The sequence below is a fragment of the Alligator sinensis genome, unplaced genomic scaffold (genome assembly GCF_000455745.1).
Source record: "Alligator sinensis unplaced genomic scaffold, ASM45574v1 scaffold268_1, whole genome shotgun sequence".
In the NCBI taxonomy this organism is placed as follows: domain Eukaryota; kingdom Metazoa; phylum Chordata; order Crocodylia; family Alligatoridae; genus Alligator; species Alligator sinensis.
Window position 1 is genome coordinate 2,875,101 of NW_005841853.1, and position 17,138 is coordinate 2,892,238.

General features: G+C 43.6%; 2 protein-coding genes across 2 annotated transcripts in view; both read right to left on the minus strand.

Moving 5' to 3' along the window:
- Positions 1-2,816, minus strand: part of TAF3 (TATA-box binding protein associated factor 3) — a 157,903-nt gene extending 155,087 nt beyond the window's left edge. The window contains exons 1-2 of the mRNA XM_025213312.1: positions 2,719-2,816; positions 568-626 (exon numbers count right to left, since the gene is read on the minus strand). Coding sequence (XP_025069097.1) covers positions 568-626; positions 2,719-2,816 — 157 coding nt within the window. The remainder of the gene's footprint in view (positions 1-567; positions 627-2,718) is intronic.
- An 8,631-nt stretch (positions 2,817-11,447) lies between these two features.
- ATP5F1C (ATP synthase F1 subunit gamma) overlaps positions 11,448-17,138 on the minus strand; it is an 8,129-nt gene continuing 2,438 nt past the window's right edge. Inside the window, exons 3-7 of the mRNA XM_006016317.3 lie at positions 17,086-17,138; positions 16,478-16,621; positions 15,839-15,903; positions 14,483-14,638; positions 11,448-11,548 (exon numbers count right to left, since the gene is read on the minus strand). The exon at positions 17,086-17,138 is cut by the window's right edge and continues 170 nt beyond it. Coding sequence (XP_006016379.1) covers positions 11,448-11,548; positions 14,483-14,638; positions 15,839-15,903; positions 16,478-16,621; positions 17,086-17,138 — 519 coding nt within the window. The remainder of the gene's footprint in view (positions 11,549-14,482; positions 14,639-15,838; positions 15,904-16,477; positions 16,622-17,085) is intronic.

The window sequence follows — 17,138 nt, forward strand, 5'->3', positions numbered from 1 at the left end:
GCGCAGCCGAGCACCGAGCCAGCGCCTCCGCGGCGCATCCGTGGCTCCGGCATCGACTGCGCGGCCTGGCGAGCAGCCACGTGCGGCGCCGAGCCTTGCTCCACGCTGCGAGCGGGTGTGCGCGCCCGCCAGCCCCAGCCCCTGAACCATACCTCGTTTTAGGCACGTTATCCTGCCTGACCGGACTACTGTTTTTTTTTCCAGCTGTAATACAAAACAGCCGATTTTTTTTTGGGGGGGGGGGGTTTTGTTTGTTTTTTAATTTAATATTCCGCAAATATATATTAATATATTTAATATGCCGCCAAATTAGCCCAAATTATCAAATTCAAGAGTCGGTCCACAACCATAAGTGGCCCAACTACCAGCAAGCATGCAAAGAATCATATCTGCCGACATCCTTATACCCACACAGCTACACCCCCTGACCTTACCATTTATGCTCCCCTTCTCCACCTTTTGTCTTCCTAATTTCCAACCATCAGGTGGAGAGGACATTATAATTATTGTTTCGCAGACTGCCGTTCTACCTGGCAGATGTCACCTGCCTCCGGCTCCCCCGCTTACCTTTGGGACGGGGGGTGGGTTGTAGCCGTGTTGGTCTAAGGACCTTGGCAAACCAGGTTCTTTGGGTAAATCCGATATCTTTTATTAGACCAACTGAATTAGTTGGAAAAATGGTTCTTTGCAAGTTTCCGGGTATAAACACCCTTCGTCAGGCTGAGGAAGCATCTGCAGTTGGTGTGTGCTCTTCCTGGAGGTTGTAGAAAATCTTCGGTGGTCTCTTTGGATAGATAGATAGATAGATAGATAGATAGATAGATAGACGTACAGTATTAGGGAAGATGTCTGAATTGTTCTCTTTTAAGTGGTGATTTCCTTCCGCTGATCTCTTCTGCAGTAGATTAGGTGAAAAAGGTGGTTTCTAATTTTCTCTGCAGTTTGCTTACCTTTGGCATTATTTCTCCCTCCTCCTCCTTTCCCTGCTCTACCCATTGTTTTCCTAATTTCCACCGATTTACATTCTCACTGACCTCCTGTCACACTTGTAGCTACTTTCATTCCTTGGAGATCTCAGAGCAGCTATGCCTGAAGAAGGCTGCTTGTGCCCAAAAGCTTGCAAAGAGCTTTTTTCCAACTACTCAGCTGGTCTAATAAAAGATACCACATCTACGCAAGCAACCTTGTCTGCCTATGTCCTTAGACCAACACGGCTACAACCAACAACCCTGCAAAAATGGATCAACACAGTTTAAAAATGGAATCTCCTTTAATAGGGTTACCATACGTCCAGATTTTTCTGGACATGTCCTCTTTTTTGGCCCCCTGTCCTTGCGTCTAGGCAGGTTTTTAAGGGAGAAAAATGTGGGAAACTGGGTGCAAGCCTGCCAGGGGCTGCTTCCTGTCCGCCACCCCCTGTCCCATGCTGCACATACACGCCCTGTCGCAAACGCTGGTATTTCAGTTTTCATAATGGCTTCAATGTTGTTCGTTCATAGATTCATAGATGTTAGGGTTGGAAGGGACCTCAATAGATCATCGAGTCCGACCCCCTGCATAGGCAGGAAAATTGTTGTATTGTTATGTATTGTTATTGTTAAATTAAGTTATATTGTTATACACTGTTATATGTATATTGTATATATGTATGTATAATGGTGTGGATGTTTATGTAACACACTAAGGGGCACACACTGGCGGGGTGGGGGACAGCGGGTCAGGAGTGAGGGGCACTAGGTCAGGACTGGCCATTGATGTTAACAAATGGGTCCTGATACAAAAAATTGAGAACCACTGATCTAGAAGAACCAGAGAAGGTGCAGAGAAGGGCGACGAGGACAAGGAGCACTATGGAGGGGCTCCCACGTGAGGAGAGACCAGAGAGGCCAGGCCTGCTCAGTTTAGAAGAGAGACACTTGTGCGGGGCACGAGAAGGATTTACAAAATGGTCAATGCGAAAAAGAAAGTCAATAGGGATTTCTTATGGGCTTTCTGTCACACGACAAGAAAGGGTCACAAAATGAAACTAGTAGGTAGCAAGTTTAAAAGGAACAAAAGGTGTAGGAACCAAAGGGCAGTGTAGGGCACAAGTGACCCTGACCTTAGTTAAGGTCATTTATGTGCCAGTGAAGGGCATGTAAGTGACCCTGGCCTCAGGTCACTTATGTTGGTTGAACTTTTGAACTGTGATCCACATGCTTGTTGTGCCCATGCTCATCTGGAGCTGTGTATATGATGGGAAATGCTCCAAGATAAAAATCGCCCACACTTCAGAGAGATGGCCTGGTGCTGGGTGCACCTGCGCACGTCCTGTGGAAGGGATTTGAGTGCCATGTGCCTGGATGCAGGATCAGCTGTGTGAGTGATTGAGGGGTGACAATGTGTAAGTGATATAAAAGGGGCTGATTTGAGGATAGGTTAGTCCCTGCCTGAGTGAATGAGGGCGAAAGGAACAGATCGGAGGAGAGGTCTATCCCTGCTTGGGTGCGTGAGTATGCAAGCTGCAGTTGTGTTCGGTTGTGTGTAGTCTACTGCAAATTGGAGTGAGCGTGCAGTGGGGCAGGTGACTGGTGGCTGAGTGAGGGCAGGTGTACTGCCAACACCTTGGGCTTTGTGTGTGTAAGAGAGGGTCAGAGCCAGGGTGGCTAATATCCCTCTCTTCGCGTGCAGGTGGAGCTGAGCGCTGTAGTAAGGGCACGTGAGTTGCTATTGCAGCACGAGCGAGCTGCTGATGAGAGCTTGTATTGCTCTCTGGCACCTCCTAGCCTGGGCACTGTCTTGTCACTTAGCATTTGCATTGTTGTATTGGGATTCATGATCGATTAGTATTGTCATTGCTGCGTATATCTTGACTTTGTTCTTCCATAATATAGTTGTTTATGACCCCTCCATTTGTACTGTTTGTTTGTTATTAGCTAATTAATCTGCAGAGTGCCAGGTACAGCCAGGCGGTAGGTGAGAGCAGGCTGCCCACCACCTTCATTTATATCCCTGTAGACTGATGAATTGAAAGCCAACTAGGGCTTTGTTAACCGGTGCTTAACAGTTGGCGCCCCTGGGTGGGCAGCATCTCATTTGAATAATCTGCAAAATTAATTGGTCTGATTTTATTTTGGTTATTTCAGACCCGAGAAAGGGGTCTTTTGTGTTTGATGGTTGTCATATTTGATTAATTTGGTTAAGGTGTTACCAATATACTAACATACTCATCTGTGTTTTGTCTTAGCCAGATCCAAAGAGGGGTCTGGGTCAGTGGGTGATTGGCTGGTGAGTCACTGATATTTATTTTTGTTTTGAACCCAAGGAGGGTCATGGACACCACAGAGGCCCGGGAAAAGCTTGTATACGAGATCCTGGAAAAACTTCAGTTGTCCTGCCGGGACAAAAGATGGTTAAAAACCATATACGGTCCCGATTCAGAGGAGTTTGGAAAATTCAATGATTTTGAAAGGGGAAGGACAGAACCCTTTGGAAACACTGAAGGCACCATTTAACCATTGGAGGAAAGTTAAACCAGTGACATGCGAGGAGATTCAGGTAGAGGATGCCTCTATAGCTGGAATCATTGTTGAGGCAGCCACTGAGATCACTGTTCCCAGGAAAAAGAGAAGGGCACCCTCTCCACCTAGGGTGGAGGGCGAGGTAGCTTTTGAGTCATCTTCACAGGCGGTAACTGTGAAACCAAGAAAATAGAAAGCACCCTTTCCCCATAAAGAGGGAGAGAAGGTGGTTGTGACAAATAGGTATGTGTGCGACTGCAGTAATCGATCAAATTGAATCCACAGTGCCAGCTGAGCCGGACGTTGAAGCAGCAGCTGATGAAGCATCACTCCCATGGTGTTGTAGGACCAAGACAGAAATGGCTCTGTTTGTGGTTGGAGATTGACTCAGTCTCAGAGATGGCAGTGACTCTGTGGTCAACGATCCTGCTTGAGGAATCGGAGGCAGAATCGGCTTCAGAGGCAGCAGTGACTCTATCGTTGACGATCCTGGTTGGGGAATCGGAGGTGGAAACAGCCTCAGAGATGCCAGGAGATGCCAATTGTACTTCTTCATCGTGGGGGTCTGATGCTGAGTTGAGCTCGGAGGTGGTGTCAGCCTCAGGGGCATCTGAGGGAGCCTATACTAGCTCAAATTCAGAACAGGAATCAGCCTTATCAAGTGCAACGTCATTGATAGTTAGAGGTCGGGAGCAAATCGGCTTCAGGGAATTCTTCCCAGCAAGGGCCAAGGACTCTACCCTGATTGGTTCCAGGGAACTCCTACCAGCAAGGGTCAAGGACTCTATCCTGACTGACTTGCCTGCTCCAACTCGTGGAATTTGTATTTGTGATTTGTGGGATGAGGACTGGGGAAAGTAGCATGGGTTTATAACGGGGCCAGGAATCCTTCGAATGCTGATCCAAGAATACAGAAAGCCCATGCCAGTGACTTCTGTGGGATTTCAGTTTTCATAACAGTTTCAGTGTTGTTTGCAGTATTGTTATGTAGTGATATAGATGTATGTATATTGTTATGGTTAAAGTATATTATAATACTGTAGAACAACTACAGTATACGTATATTGTATTGTACTGTAGGTCTAATGGCGTGCATGTTTTATGCAACATTTTAGTAAAAGTAGACCCCTGTACGAGTGTGAAGATGCGGGTGTGTTATCAGTGTTTAGTACATGGTTCATTTTAGTAGGGGTAGTTTCTTTGCTTAAGTTCGGAACAATCCAGTGCAACTGCAGGTCTGTAGGCAGCACTTCCCGGTGCATCACTGGCACTGCCATGCCACGCAGCATATGCAGCAGGAGATTGTGGCTACAGGTACTGTGACTTGGTTGTGTGATGGACATCACATAAGACTCTGCAATGCCATCAAAGAGGGGATCGTAGACAACAAATTTGCAGCATTCCCTGGCAGGGGTAAGAAAGTTCCAGACTGGGTGAACTTTTAATCCTTATTGGAAGGTGACCCAGTTTTAGGGAAAAAAGCATGCATAGTGCGGCCTCTGAAAGTGCAGGAAGCCTCTAAGCTGATTTGAGTGATTTAAAAATTATACATTTCAGGGATAGGTAGAGTGCACAGAGACGTCCTGTGAATCTGTGTTTGATGCCTCGTATGATTGACAGCTGCCTGTCCGTTATAGGACTATGAAGGCAGGCAGTCTGAGACAACCTGCCTCTTTATGTCTCCTGTCATCCAGTTCATCTCTTGTGCTTCCAGGTCTCCTACCTCTCGTGCGACTGGAGGAGCAGTCAGAGAGAGAGTGAGGAAGAGTGAACGAGTTTGTGTACGGATGGTGTGACTGCAGGTACGGGAGTCCCTGGGCTAGAGGAGTAGTCCAGGGAGCCGAGGGGCTGGAGTAGTAGTGTGGGACAAGGCAGCCGATATCCGCTGTCTAGTATCAGTGCGTCTTGGGTGAGGGCAAGGCAGGCCAATATTCCTTGTGCCACTGCATGTGAGTGCCGAGAGTGAGCCTCAGATTGATCTCTGGCCCCCTCTATGATCTCTATGTAGAATTTCCTCATTAATTGCCTTGCTTTTATATATAACAATAAGCAACAAGAACAATAATCTATGTATGTGCATGTGTGTATTGTTATTCTTGTTGCTTATTGTTGTTAATAGTATTGATCTGCTGTTGTTATGGTTCATTGTTAAAGTATATAATTGGTTGATTACCCCCACATTGTTGTGTTGATTATTTGTCGCTACTTAATTAGTATTGTGCTAGGTGAGGCACCAGGCTGTAGACCAATGCCTTGTTAAGGCTGCTGTCCACCACCTTCCTCTGGTGATTTGGGATGATTGGACATCCTCTAATCAGTTGCCTTGATTGCTCTGCTAATTGCTCATTTAACAAAGGAAGCTTTATTTCACATGTGCCATTAAAGGGTGGAATTTGTGCCACCTGATGGGGTGGAAGCTGTTAGTTTATCCAGATCCAAAAAGGGACTGGAAAAATTCTTGGAGTAAAGGGGCATCAGTAGCCATTGAGCATAGGAGAGGATGGCCTCTGAATTAGAGCTTCCTAGACCTTAAATGCTGGAGGCTGAAAAGAGAGAGAAGACCAGTAGGGAGAAAAAACCTTAAGTCATACCTTGTTCACTTTCCCTTTCCAAATCCACACTCTGCCCCCATGTGACACAGGAAACTGGGCAAAATAGACCTATAGTCTGACTCAGTAAGTGGCAATTCTTATGTTCTTAAGCTGCAAGGTCACCCTGGGCTCGGTCAAGAGCTAAGTGTGGAAGGGAAGCACCCCATTGCAGGAGACTCCAGGTGAATTCACAACACTGCACAGCACCCTTGAGTTCAGCAGAGCAGGTGCCCTCACAGCCAGACTGTCCCACTGTGTTCCCCACACAGGACCAGAATTGCTGTTCATAAAGACAGGAGACTTCAAAGGTTCAATGGAATCAAGACCCTTCTAACCAAAATGGTTTAAAATGTTGACTGCAGAAAGAGATCCATGTATAACTAGTGGTGATCAGAATAGCAGTTGGAAACCAAAATCCAAAATACATTATCAAAAAGTCAAAGGCTTTGATGCCAAATTGCAGTGGGTTTCATGCACCTTTTTCCCTGGTGCATAGGACAGGAGGCTGTGCATCCTGGGAGTTGAAACCCAGGGAAATCTGGCCCATTAAGGATGGAGCTACAACTCACAGGAAGCAATGTTTCAGCTTTAAAATAGTTCTGGAGGCAGAAGGGGCACAGACTTCAATATTGTGTGGAAAGCTGGGAAAAAACAAACCAAAAAGCAAAGCCTATTTTTTTGTTAAAATCCTTTTTTCCCCCTGTCCAAAAGACAGATCCAGTCACCAACTTTTAATCAGTCTTGATTGAAGACCCATAGCCTGCAAGCAATAGGGTCCTAGTGGGAACAGGCACTACCCCAAGCTTTGTTTCACATGAGTGAGGTCTAAACAGTCTCTGGTCTTGGCTGTGGTCAGTTACAGAAGCATTAGATTTATGAAGTGGTTGGTTCAGGAGGACTCTTGATCTCGAAGCTTCACCAAATTTCAGATATTTCTCAACTGTTACTAGACCTCCCCTGATAAAGTGTTGTAATTTTTTTTTTATTAAAGCTGTCACACAGATGAGTAGTTCAAGAATGTGACATTTAGAATAGAAAGCAACATCAGATTTTACATTAGAAAGTCCCACTTCCGTGCCCTTCCCCCCATCTCACAGCAACAGATCTTTGCTGAGGAATGCACACACTGAACATGCATTTAAAACTACTCTCCGAACCTGTCCAAGGAACAACCATCACTTCCTAGATAACTCCTTTCTTAAATTCCTTTGGGTTCAAAACCCTGGGAATGATAGATGATAAATCATCTATAGTAGTGAGGCCCAACCTTTCTGCTCTCAGCTGAATGAGTGGTGCCAAACTGTCTGCAGACTAGATCTAGTCTGTGCACCCAATCAGCTGTGGGGGCTTGGAAATTTAGCAGCACAGGAGCAGTAGCAGTATTAATAGCCACCTCTCTCCCAATGCCAAATTTCTAGACCCACGAGGAACCCCGCAAGCTGGATGACATAGCTACAGATTTATCCCATGGGCCAAGGGTTAAGTAGCCCTGATCTATAGGAAAACACTTTGACAAAGTTTAGCAGGTTTAAAATACCTCTATTTCCTCAACACCTAAAAGTCAGTCTATTATGAAAAAACAAGTCCCCCATCAATAGCTCTTATTTTGAGTTGGTACTGATGCTATAATTCCCATGGCACTTGCTCCAACAACGCAACTGCTTCTAAACAAGTACTGATCTGAGCCAAGATGAATGGTGTGTGGGCCAGATTGGGTCCTGGGGACAACCTCTACTCCCATTCCCACAGAGACATAATTTGTGCCTTCAACACTACTTGAGCTATATAGTCAGTCACCCATGAGGAAACCCTGGCTCCCCTCATCTGCTCATGACAAACTTTGCATACTGATCTTTCCATCATACTCCAAGAATGATTTGCTCTAAGAGTTTGACTTTAGCAGGACACAGAGTTATAGGAAAGTCTAATGAACCAATTCCAGTTGAATCAAACCCAACTGAATTTAAAAAGAGACCGTGGTCACTAGACATCAGTCCTAATTGCGCGGTTACCATAATAGCAAACTCAGCATTAATTGTATTAATGTTTCTGGACTCAGTGGCCCACCATTTCCCATCCAGTCCCATGTTATTAAACTACTGTATTATGAGCAGTGTTAAAAGCAGTCTTCCCAAGTTAACACAGCAAGACAAGTGCTATAGTAGAATGATTTTCCACTTGGAGTTTAAATAGCTCCCTACCCCCACAAAAAAAGAAAAAGCCTGCTCTAGATAAACTTGTAATCTTACTAAGAAAGGGGGGGGGGGTGGAGAGGAGGAGTCAAATTTTACAGAGGGGGAAAAATTAGAATGGCAGTTACTAAGCAGCCAGGCAGTTTAAGATAATGAAAGCAAATCACTTACATTACAAATTCCAGTATGAAAGAATACCAAAATTACCCTCTCAACCCTATTTGTTTTAGAATATCTTATTGGGATAGTAGCAGCAGTATGGTACAGAAACAAGTAAAGGAAAAATGCAGTCAATGCTTTATATCAGGGCAGTCAAAAATACAGCCCAGAGGCTAAATCTGGTCTGCAAAGCCCTATTATCTGGCCTACAGTGCTGCTTGTGGGCCTCAGAAAACCATGCCACATACAGCATGCACTAGCCCCAACCCTGCATGCAGTACATGAAACCCATCTGCTACTGGCTGCACATGGGACAGGGGCTGGAACCAGCATGTGCACTGCATGCAGAAGGACAGCCTAGCATGGGTGCTGCATGCAGCACCTACACCAAACTGGCCATATATGGAGCTGGGGGCCAGACTGGGCCCATAAATCAGCCAGGTGCACCAGATCCAGTATGCAGGGCTGACCTCGTGCAGGTGCCACATGCAGCACGTATCCTGGACCAGATCTGTGCCATGCAAGGCTGGTGTTGGTCGTCACTGCACATAGTGCCAATCTGGGCAGGCACTATACATGATGTGCAGGGCCAGTCCAGCACACGTGCTGGAGGTGGCACCCGTGCCAGACCAGCCCTTCACAATGGATTCAAGGCTGGTCTGAGCTGGGCCCACATACCAACCCCTAGTGCTGGATCTAGCATGTAGGGCTAATCTGGTACAGGTGCCACATGCAGCATGCACCCCAGATCAGCCCCATGTACTAAATGCAGAGCTGCAGCTGGCGTGTGCTACATGCAGTGTGTAGAGTGAAGGCAGTGCATACACTGCAAGCAGTGTTTGGTCATTCCAGGGTATACACTGCATGTGGGGTCTGTACCAGACTGGCCCTGTGCATTGGATCCATAAAGTGGCTGGTCTTTGGGCTTGATCCAGCCTGCAACTGGCCCTCCACCCCTCATCCAGCCTGCAAGGCCAGATGAGTTTGACACCCCTGCTATACATCATACCATCCTATAGAATCTATTTGATATATTTTCTTGTATGGGCAGCTGAACGTGTAGATATATAAAACGTGACATCTTTCTTTGAAAATAAGATGCTGGATACTCTGAGGATACCAAACAATTTTTTTTCTGAAGAACGTTTTTTCAGCTCTTATAAAGAAAAGCCCCCCTATACACTATGCATGTTATACAGATGTAAAAAACTAAAGTTTCAAAGAGTACTTCATGCTAGTGATGCAGATATTCACACAGCAAAAATGAGAATATTTGTTTCATGTAGGATGTTTATTGTAAGACAATTTACAAATATTTTGGAGCTTTACCACAAATTCTTCACAGAATGATGGACCAAACTTGTTGATACAGTTATAAACCAGCCATCTAGAGGTGTTCCTCTCTTCTTTATCTAAAATACAAGTAATATTTGATTCACAAAGATAGTAAAAAGTTATCTTAAAACTAGATCACATATTCAATTCTTTCCATTTGATCTTTATTCATGTTGTCTATTAGGTATGGAGCAGCCTTCTTAAACCTACTTCTTCTATGAACATTTTCAATATCAGTCTGAGGATATTTCTGCATTTTAACTACTGCACACACTTCAAGGCCTTGTCTTGCCTGTATATTTCTGAAGTGTTGCTTACTCTTAGCACATTATGACATTTAAAACCAAGAACAATTCAAAGTATTGTGGCTTATGACTGCTGCATTAACACACAAATAGAATGCCAGTATTCGAGTCTGCGTTCACTGAATCAAGTATGGGTTACTTTAAAACTTCTCCTTTTCCATCACAGCTGTCTAGATCAGGAACCAATATATAAGCCTGTTATATATGTAGCCGTTTAGAGCAATGTTAAAGAAGTTTATAAAGAATTTTCTATGTTCACTGTTCAGAAAAGATTACCACCTACATATGCAGAGATTCCAATTAGAGATGGGCCCATGCCAGTCACTGGGAGAAAAAAATGGGAGAAAGGGCTATTTGAAAGCTATATCTCAGTGGTATGGTTTTCGACACATTTGCTTTTAACATATTAAGCTATTTAACTACTTCAGGATTATCCATGTTTTATCATTTAAAAAATAAAAAAGGGAAAAAAAAAAGCCAGTTTTTGCTTCATCACTTTACCTGTTGATTTGTCTGAGCCTCTTTCCGATTATGCCCTGGTTATGATATTGCAGAGAAAACAGAACAAGCAGGTTAGGAAGCAGCTCAGCAGGCCAATGAAAAGAGAAAAGCTCGTTAGCACTACACGTGCTTTGACTTATAGCGCAAGATGTTTTGCGGCCATTTTTGTTCACACTGTTATTGCTTACTACTTAAATTACTTGTAACTTAATTATAAATTAATTCCATGCAGGTTAATCAATTATGCAGGTACAAAAAACAGTGGCTGTGCTCATCATTCATAGCTTTCCACATTTCAACAGTGGCAACTGCTGTTACTTCTCAGTGAAAACCGTTTGTTTCCTTAAGACACACATTTGCATTTAACAAACATCAAATTTCAGCCCACAAAAGTTATCCCTTGCCTTCTAAAATATACAGTAGATTGAGCTATTTGGAAGAAAGGTCTACCTATGGTATGCCTCCTGCCCCCACCCCCATTACCCAAACAATAATCAACACTACACTGCAGGGAGATTTTGGGCTGTTCAAGTAGAGAATTAAAAGATAATTCAAGAGACACAAACAGTTTTACCCACAGGACCAGGAAGGGAGGGTGGTAGAGGGGAATATCTTGTCTACTCAAAGATGGTAAGGAATAAGCCAGGCAAGTAGGCTGCAATTTCACAGCTACAGAACTTGCTCCATCAAACAAGCAGCTGTTAGAGCAGAGCAGTTGTGAAACATCACACCAATTACTGGAAAGTTTCAGTGTGTTGTTAAAAATGCACACTGTTAGCCTTAGAAGAATTGCTCTCTTAAACAGAAGATGCAAACATGAAAAGGACCTAGGTGAAAACCCTTGTTTCACATTTATACAGGTACTTACAGAGCAGCAGCACCAGATATGATCTCAATAAGCTCCTTGGTGATGACAGCTTGACGTGTACGGTTGAATGTCAAGGTCAATTTGTCAATCATCTCAGCTATGAAAAAAGAGTTAAATTGCAAATTTAGATGTAGAATCTATAAAAAAAAAAAAAAAGCTGCATCTCCGATATGTTTGAATAGAACATCATACAATTTCGCAGATTCATGTGGATAACCGGGAGGTAATTATCATTAATTACCAAGGAAGGAGAACAAGCAAACAGGGCACTGCACCCCGAAATGTTTTTTATTCATTTGTTTTGTTAGCTGCAATTCAGCTTTTAATATACCTTAATCTAGTGAACACAGTGCAATATGATTGGTTAAAAAATACAAACACTCTATAATGTCAAGTTCATAATTTGTTATCCAGTTGCTTGTGAAGAACAGTGCTATAATATGGTTTTGTTAATCATTAGCTCCATTGCTGTTCTGACTAATGAAAATCTGTTCTTGAAAACCTATTCTTCGAGTACAAGTTGTGGCGGGTGTGCTCCAGGGAAGGGGTCGGCCGGACATGAGGCACCCCAGGGAGGGCACTCAGAGCCTGGAAGGTGGTCGGGCGCAGTGAGGTTGGCAGCGGTGGGATCCGAATACCCTGCTGTATTTGAGGCATAATTTGGGGAAAGGAATAGAGTCACTGAAGTCCCTTGAGCAAACAATTTCTAATTTGGCATCGGGTCGACTGGATAGTGTAGATAGTCAGGATGGCGGACGAGTATGTCCGGATGACCGTGCCTGAACTGAAAGAACTGGCAAAAGAGAGAGGCCTTCACATGAAGAAAGGGCTAAAGAAGGAAGAGCTGGTTAAACTCTTGTGCACCAGCGAGTCAGAACAAGCATCAGCTTCACGCTTGTCAACTCCTGAGTCCGACCCAGGAACACACTCCCTCCCGCTCGTCAAGTCCAGAGGCCGCCGAGTGATCACCCTCTGAGGGGGAGCGGCAGAGACTCCATGAGCTAGAGTTAAAAAGGCTGCAGCTGGAGGAGAAGAGGATGGAGATGGAGGCAAAAAAGCTGGCAAAAAAGCTGGAGCTGGAGTAGCTTACAGTAACTCAGATGCGAGATCAAAAGGGCTACCTCAGCCATACTGGTTTGCTCTACGGGATTCCTCTGATATTGCTCTACCTTTTACCCAGTTTTCACCCTACCCCCTGTAATCAATGAAGTTCTCCTTTGTGATCAGTGTGGGAGACTTATTGAGGTGTGGGTCTAAATTATGCTGAGGAGGCCCCTTAGGTCTGTGGACTAAGGGAGACTTTCCTAATAAGCCCCTGACTTGGGGGAAGTGCCCCAAGTGCCTGTATTGGGTCTAGTACCCATTGGACGATCAGGCCTGTGTTTTCTAAGGTGCGCAGAGCCAGAAGTGAGTCCAGAGCCTTGGATGGTGGCAGCGGGAACCCCAGGCTAGCGGGTGTGCTCCAGGGAAGGGGTCGGCCGGACGGGAGGCACCCCAAGGGAGGCACTCGGAGCCTGGAAGGTGGTCGGGCGCAGGGAGGTGGGCGGCTCAACGCAGGAGCGCCCCCTACTGGCCCGCCACACAAGTCACTCAGCATGGGGGTTGGACTAGATCAGCTTTTCCCACCTTGTGGGTTGTGACCCAAAAAAGTGGATTGCAAGAATATCTGAAAGGGTCATGAACAAACTTAAAAAATGGATTCTCCTTTAAAGGAGAAAAACATGGGAAACTGTGGCTTTCCCTTTGCAGGCTGTCAGAGTTCCAGCCTGCAAGGGCCCCCCATCCCCCACAGACACCCCCTGCCCCACACACTGGGGGGCTGGGAGCAGGGGGCAGCAGGTCAAGACTGGCCAATGTTTACAAATGCGTCCTGGTACAAAAAAGGTTGAGAACCACTGGACTGGACCTCTCCAAGTCCCTTCCAGCCCGACTTCTCTAGGATGTGGCCACTCAGCAGTCACAGCTCTGGTCCCATGATGCTGGAGAATCTGTCTCCACTGCTGATGCTACATGGCTGGACCAGGACCAGAGCTTGCATGTGCTCTGCTCCATGGCAGGGAATGGAACCAGCGTTACACTTAACAGTAAGTAGGGTTGAAGGGGAGGGGGGCAGGTAGCAAGGGAGACAGGTGGTAAAGGGGCAGGGGGCAAGAAGACTGTTCTGCCCCCTCCCCCTGTGCTGTTTTCCCACTGTAGCAGTGGGGGGACAAATTTAAAGATAACCCTCCAACAATCAGATTCTGTACCTGGAAAATTATAACAAATGTACATATTTGTCATAGATAAAATCCAATTAATGGGGGGGGGGGGGGTCATCTTAATTTCAAAGTCATCTTGAATTCAGGTAAATACAGTGATATTGATGATAATACAAAAAGTAAACTATCAGTTTGGACAATACCCAAATTCTATTTCTCAGCCACCAAATTCCTATTTGATCTTGGCAGACAAGGTTCCTTGGGTGAATTTGATATCTTTTATTAGACCAACCCAAATGGTTGGAGAATAGTTATTAAGCAAGCTTTCGGGTTCAAAAACCCTTCATCAGCTTGATCTTGGGTAAGGTATCTGATCAACGTTTCATTTCCCACCACCTGAAAATTGGTGCAATAACAACAACTGCTATGGGTTTATGCAGCTCTCTGAAACACACAGATCACAGATGTAAAAAAAAGTGCATACTATTCATAGCAGTCACAGGACCAGCTTAAGAGTTTTAAACACTGTTATAAAGGAATCCTACATTGCATTTCCACTCAAAGTTTCTCACTTCACCAAGAGAACTGTATACTGGAAACAGAGTCACTTAACAGTAATCCCTCTTCCTAAGCACAGAGTAAAGATGACATGTTTATGAAGTACTTGGGTGAAACGGCAGTGAATATGAAACATGACCTGGAGAGTAGCAGCAGAAACTAGAAACTGGAGCTGCTCTGCCTGCTAGCAAACACTATGAAATAAAGGATAAGTGCATACAACAGAGATCTGCTTAAACATCTTGCTGAGCGTAAAGCCCATAATGTATCCTTACACGCATTTTTGCTAGCACTGTCCATAGCAGTCATTCTGGCACTCTGCTCACTGGTGGTGGATTCTTTCAGGGAGTAGAAAAGGATGTTTGCTAATGCATACTCCTGGTAGTTTCTTAGCACATCAGCATCAATATCATCATAGACGCTAATGTTTTCTGTAAAAACAGGAGAGAGAATTGAAATTTAACAAATGCGGTCACATCCAATGTCAGTTGCTTTTAATTTAGCAGTAACTTGCAATACTTTCTGGGCACCCCATCCTGTACAGACTTAAATGACTTTCTGAATCATCACAGATAGACTATTTTTCATGTGCACCCATGGTGCAATCAAAGCACTGAGCATTATGTCGTTTTAAAAGATGAATCTCAAATCTGGATTTTAGGCCACAAAATGTTAAACAGTATATCCTCAGTTACTGAAGACATGAATATGTGGGCTCAAACTAACAGACCTAATTTATTGCACAGTTCCTTTACAATTCTCAGAGAATCATTTTTTGAACCAAGAAGTGATAATTGTTCAGCTATCTAACGTTTATGAAGCACTGACTTCTTCAGACATCTTTCTTGCCTTGGCTAATACAATTTATATTCTTTAAAATGCTCCTGAACTTGCACTGTTTTGGTTTAAGTACAAATATAACCATGTCAGCTCATCCACTTCTTGGCTCAGCTGATTTCTATTACAGCATCCCAAGCTTTCCATTATTGTGCTTCATATCTAAACATGTAAGTTTATACCTACTGCTCTCAGCTCTTTTTTTTTTTTGTCTTTTAACAGAGCCTGCTCATCTAGCAGAGACAAATGTAACCCTGCAATACTTATTATCAGTTTGGCAAGCTAACATAATTACTATACTAATAAACATGAATGCCAAGTGCTAGCCTACATCAATAAAGAGTGATCACTTAATTGGATTCTCTCTGCCTCCTCTAACATGAATAATAAGTATCACCTGAAAAGAAGTCAAGCATTTTTTTTAGTTTAAAAACTAGAGGAAAAAGTAGGAGACAATGTCAACCTTCATATTAAAGTTTATATGTTTTCAACTATTTCCCATTGGAGGCGTGCTAAGACATGGTAGAAATAACTTTTTAGCATAGAAACAAAAATCTAGTCACAGAACCTGAAACCAAAACTACTCTTAATAAGATACTGCAAAAAGATACACTGACAACCCAATCCTATTCCATCTTCCCATTACCAGAACCAGCTACATGACCCAGTTTTGCTAAATAATCATAGTATGAGAGTTCAGGTTAACTGATTAACATCAGGAAAGATATCCTGTTATAATAATAAAACTTCTGAATATACTGAATTAGACAGATAGTTTTCAATTCACTACTTACCGGAACCAGCAACTGTATCAAGAGAAAAGAAAGGTTTTTCATCGGTCCTGTAGGAGATGACAGACCTATGAAACAAAATAAATTATTTGTAATGATTTTTTCTAAAGAGTTCCTAACTGTACTTCTTTCTTAAAAGTTGAAGGTAAAATGCCTTTCATCTTCCAAAACCTGGTATCAGAGTTCTGCGATGCTCCTGAATAAACTGACATGACATACATCAAAAAAGCTATAAGAAGGTCATTGTCTTTAGGAAGTAGTGGTAAAAGTGAAAAACAGAAACCCAAATTTAGCACTTAACAGATACAAAAAACAGGGACTCAAAGAATATCAACATTTGCATATCGTTAAGATTTCAAATGATTATGTATAAAAAAATAAGCAGGTCAGATCACCGCTAGTATTCAGGTCATTTCATCAAACAAACACGATCCCATTTCCATTACTGGAAGTCCACCTAGCTTCTAGCAGAGCAATACCTTACGAGGAGCACTTTGGTAATGCAGCCACACTGATTCCAAGTTCCAAAATTAGTTCCATGCAACAGTGCACTGGGCCACATAGACATGTTCAGAATCTCTCACCCCATAATACATTCACTTCTTTTAAAGAAAAACTAACACTGTTCTTCAAGCACCTTACCGGAACCGATTGTAGATAATGGATCCTTCATCAAATTCATACCCAGAGTTTAGCAACTCTGAAGCAATCACTGAAGCATCTCCAAAGCTGGGAGGCTTCCTCCCCACTTCTTTGAATGTCACTAAGAAGTGCTGACTGTGTGTCCTAAAATAAAAATAACCTTATGTTAAATGTAAGCCAACCTGCTACTATGAAACTGTCTAGGGCCCTGACCTAGGAAAACACTATAGTGCGCAACTGGCTTCAAGAACATGAGTGGTCCTTTTCAATTTCAAAATAATTCACGTGCTTAAGCACTTTCTTGTATTTGGGCCTGAGCAACAGGAAATTTACTTATTTAAAATGTTGTTCACCGAGATAAATTCATAAGATAGTTATTTTACAACAGTGCTAGTTTAAGCAGCATTCATATTCTTACTTCAACATACTTCAGTGCAGTGTAACAGAGCACACAAATCAGCAAAACAACTGTGGTGTACCTGCAGAAAATTTAATTTATTCATTACCATTTTGTAATAAACTGGCCTCTGCATTCTAAATTGTCCATCTGAAACTATCCCCGAGTTTCTACCATGAGAAATGCAAAAAAGAAACAACTTCAAGGTTACCTTTGAAGCAAGCCTCTTAGCTTGTCACCCACTCCAACCACCATGACCTCTTT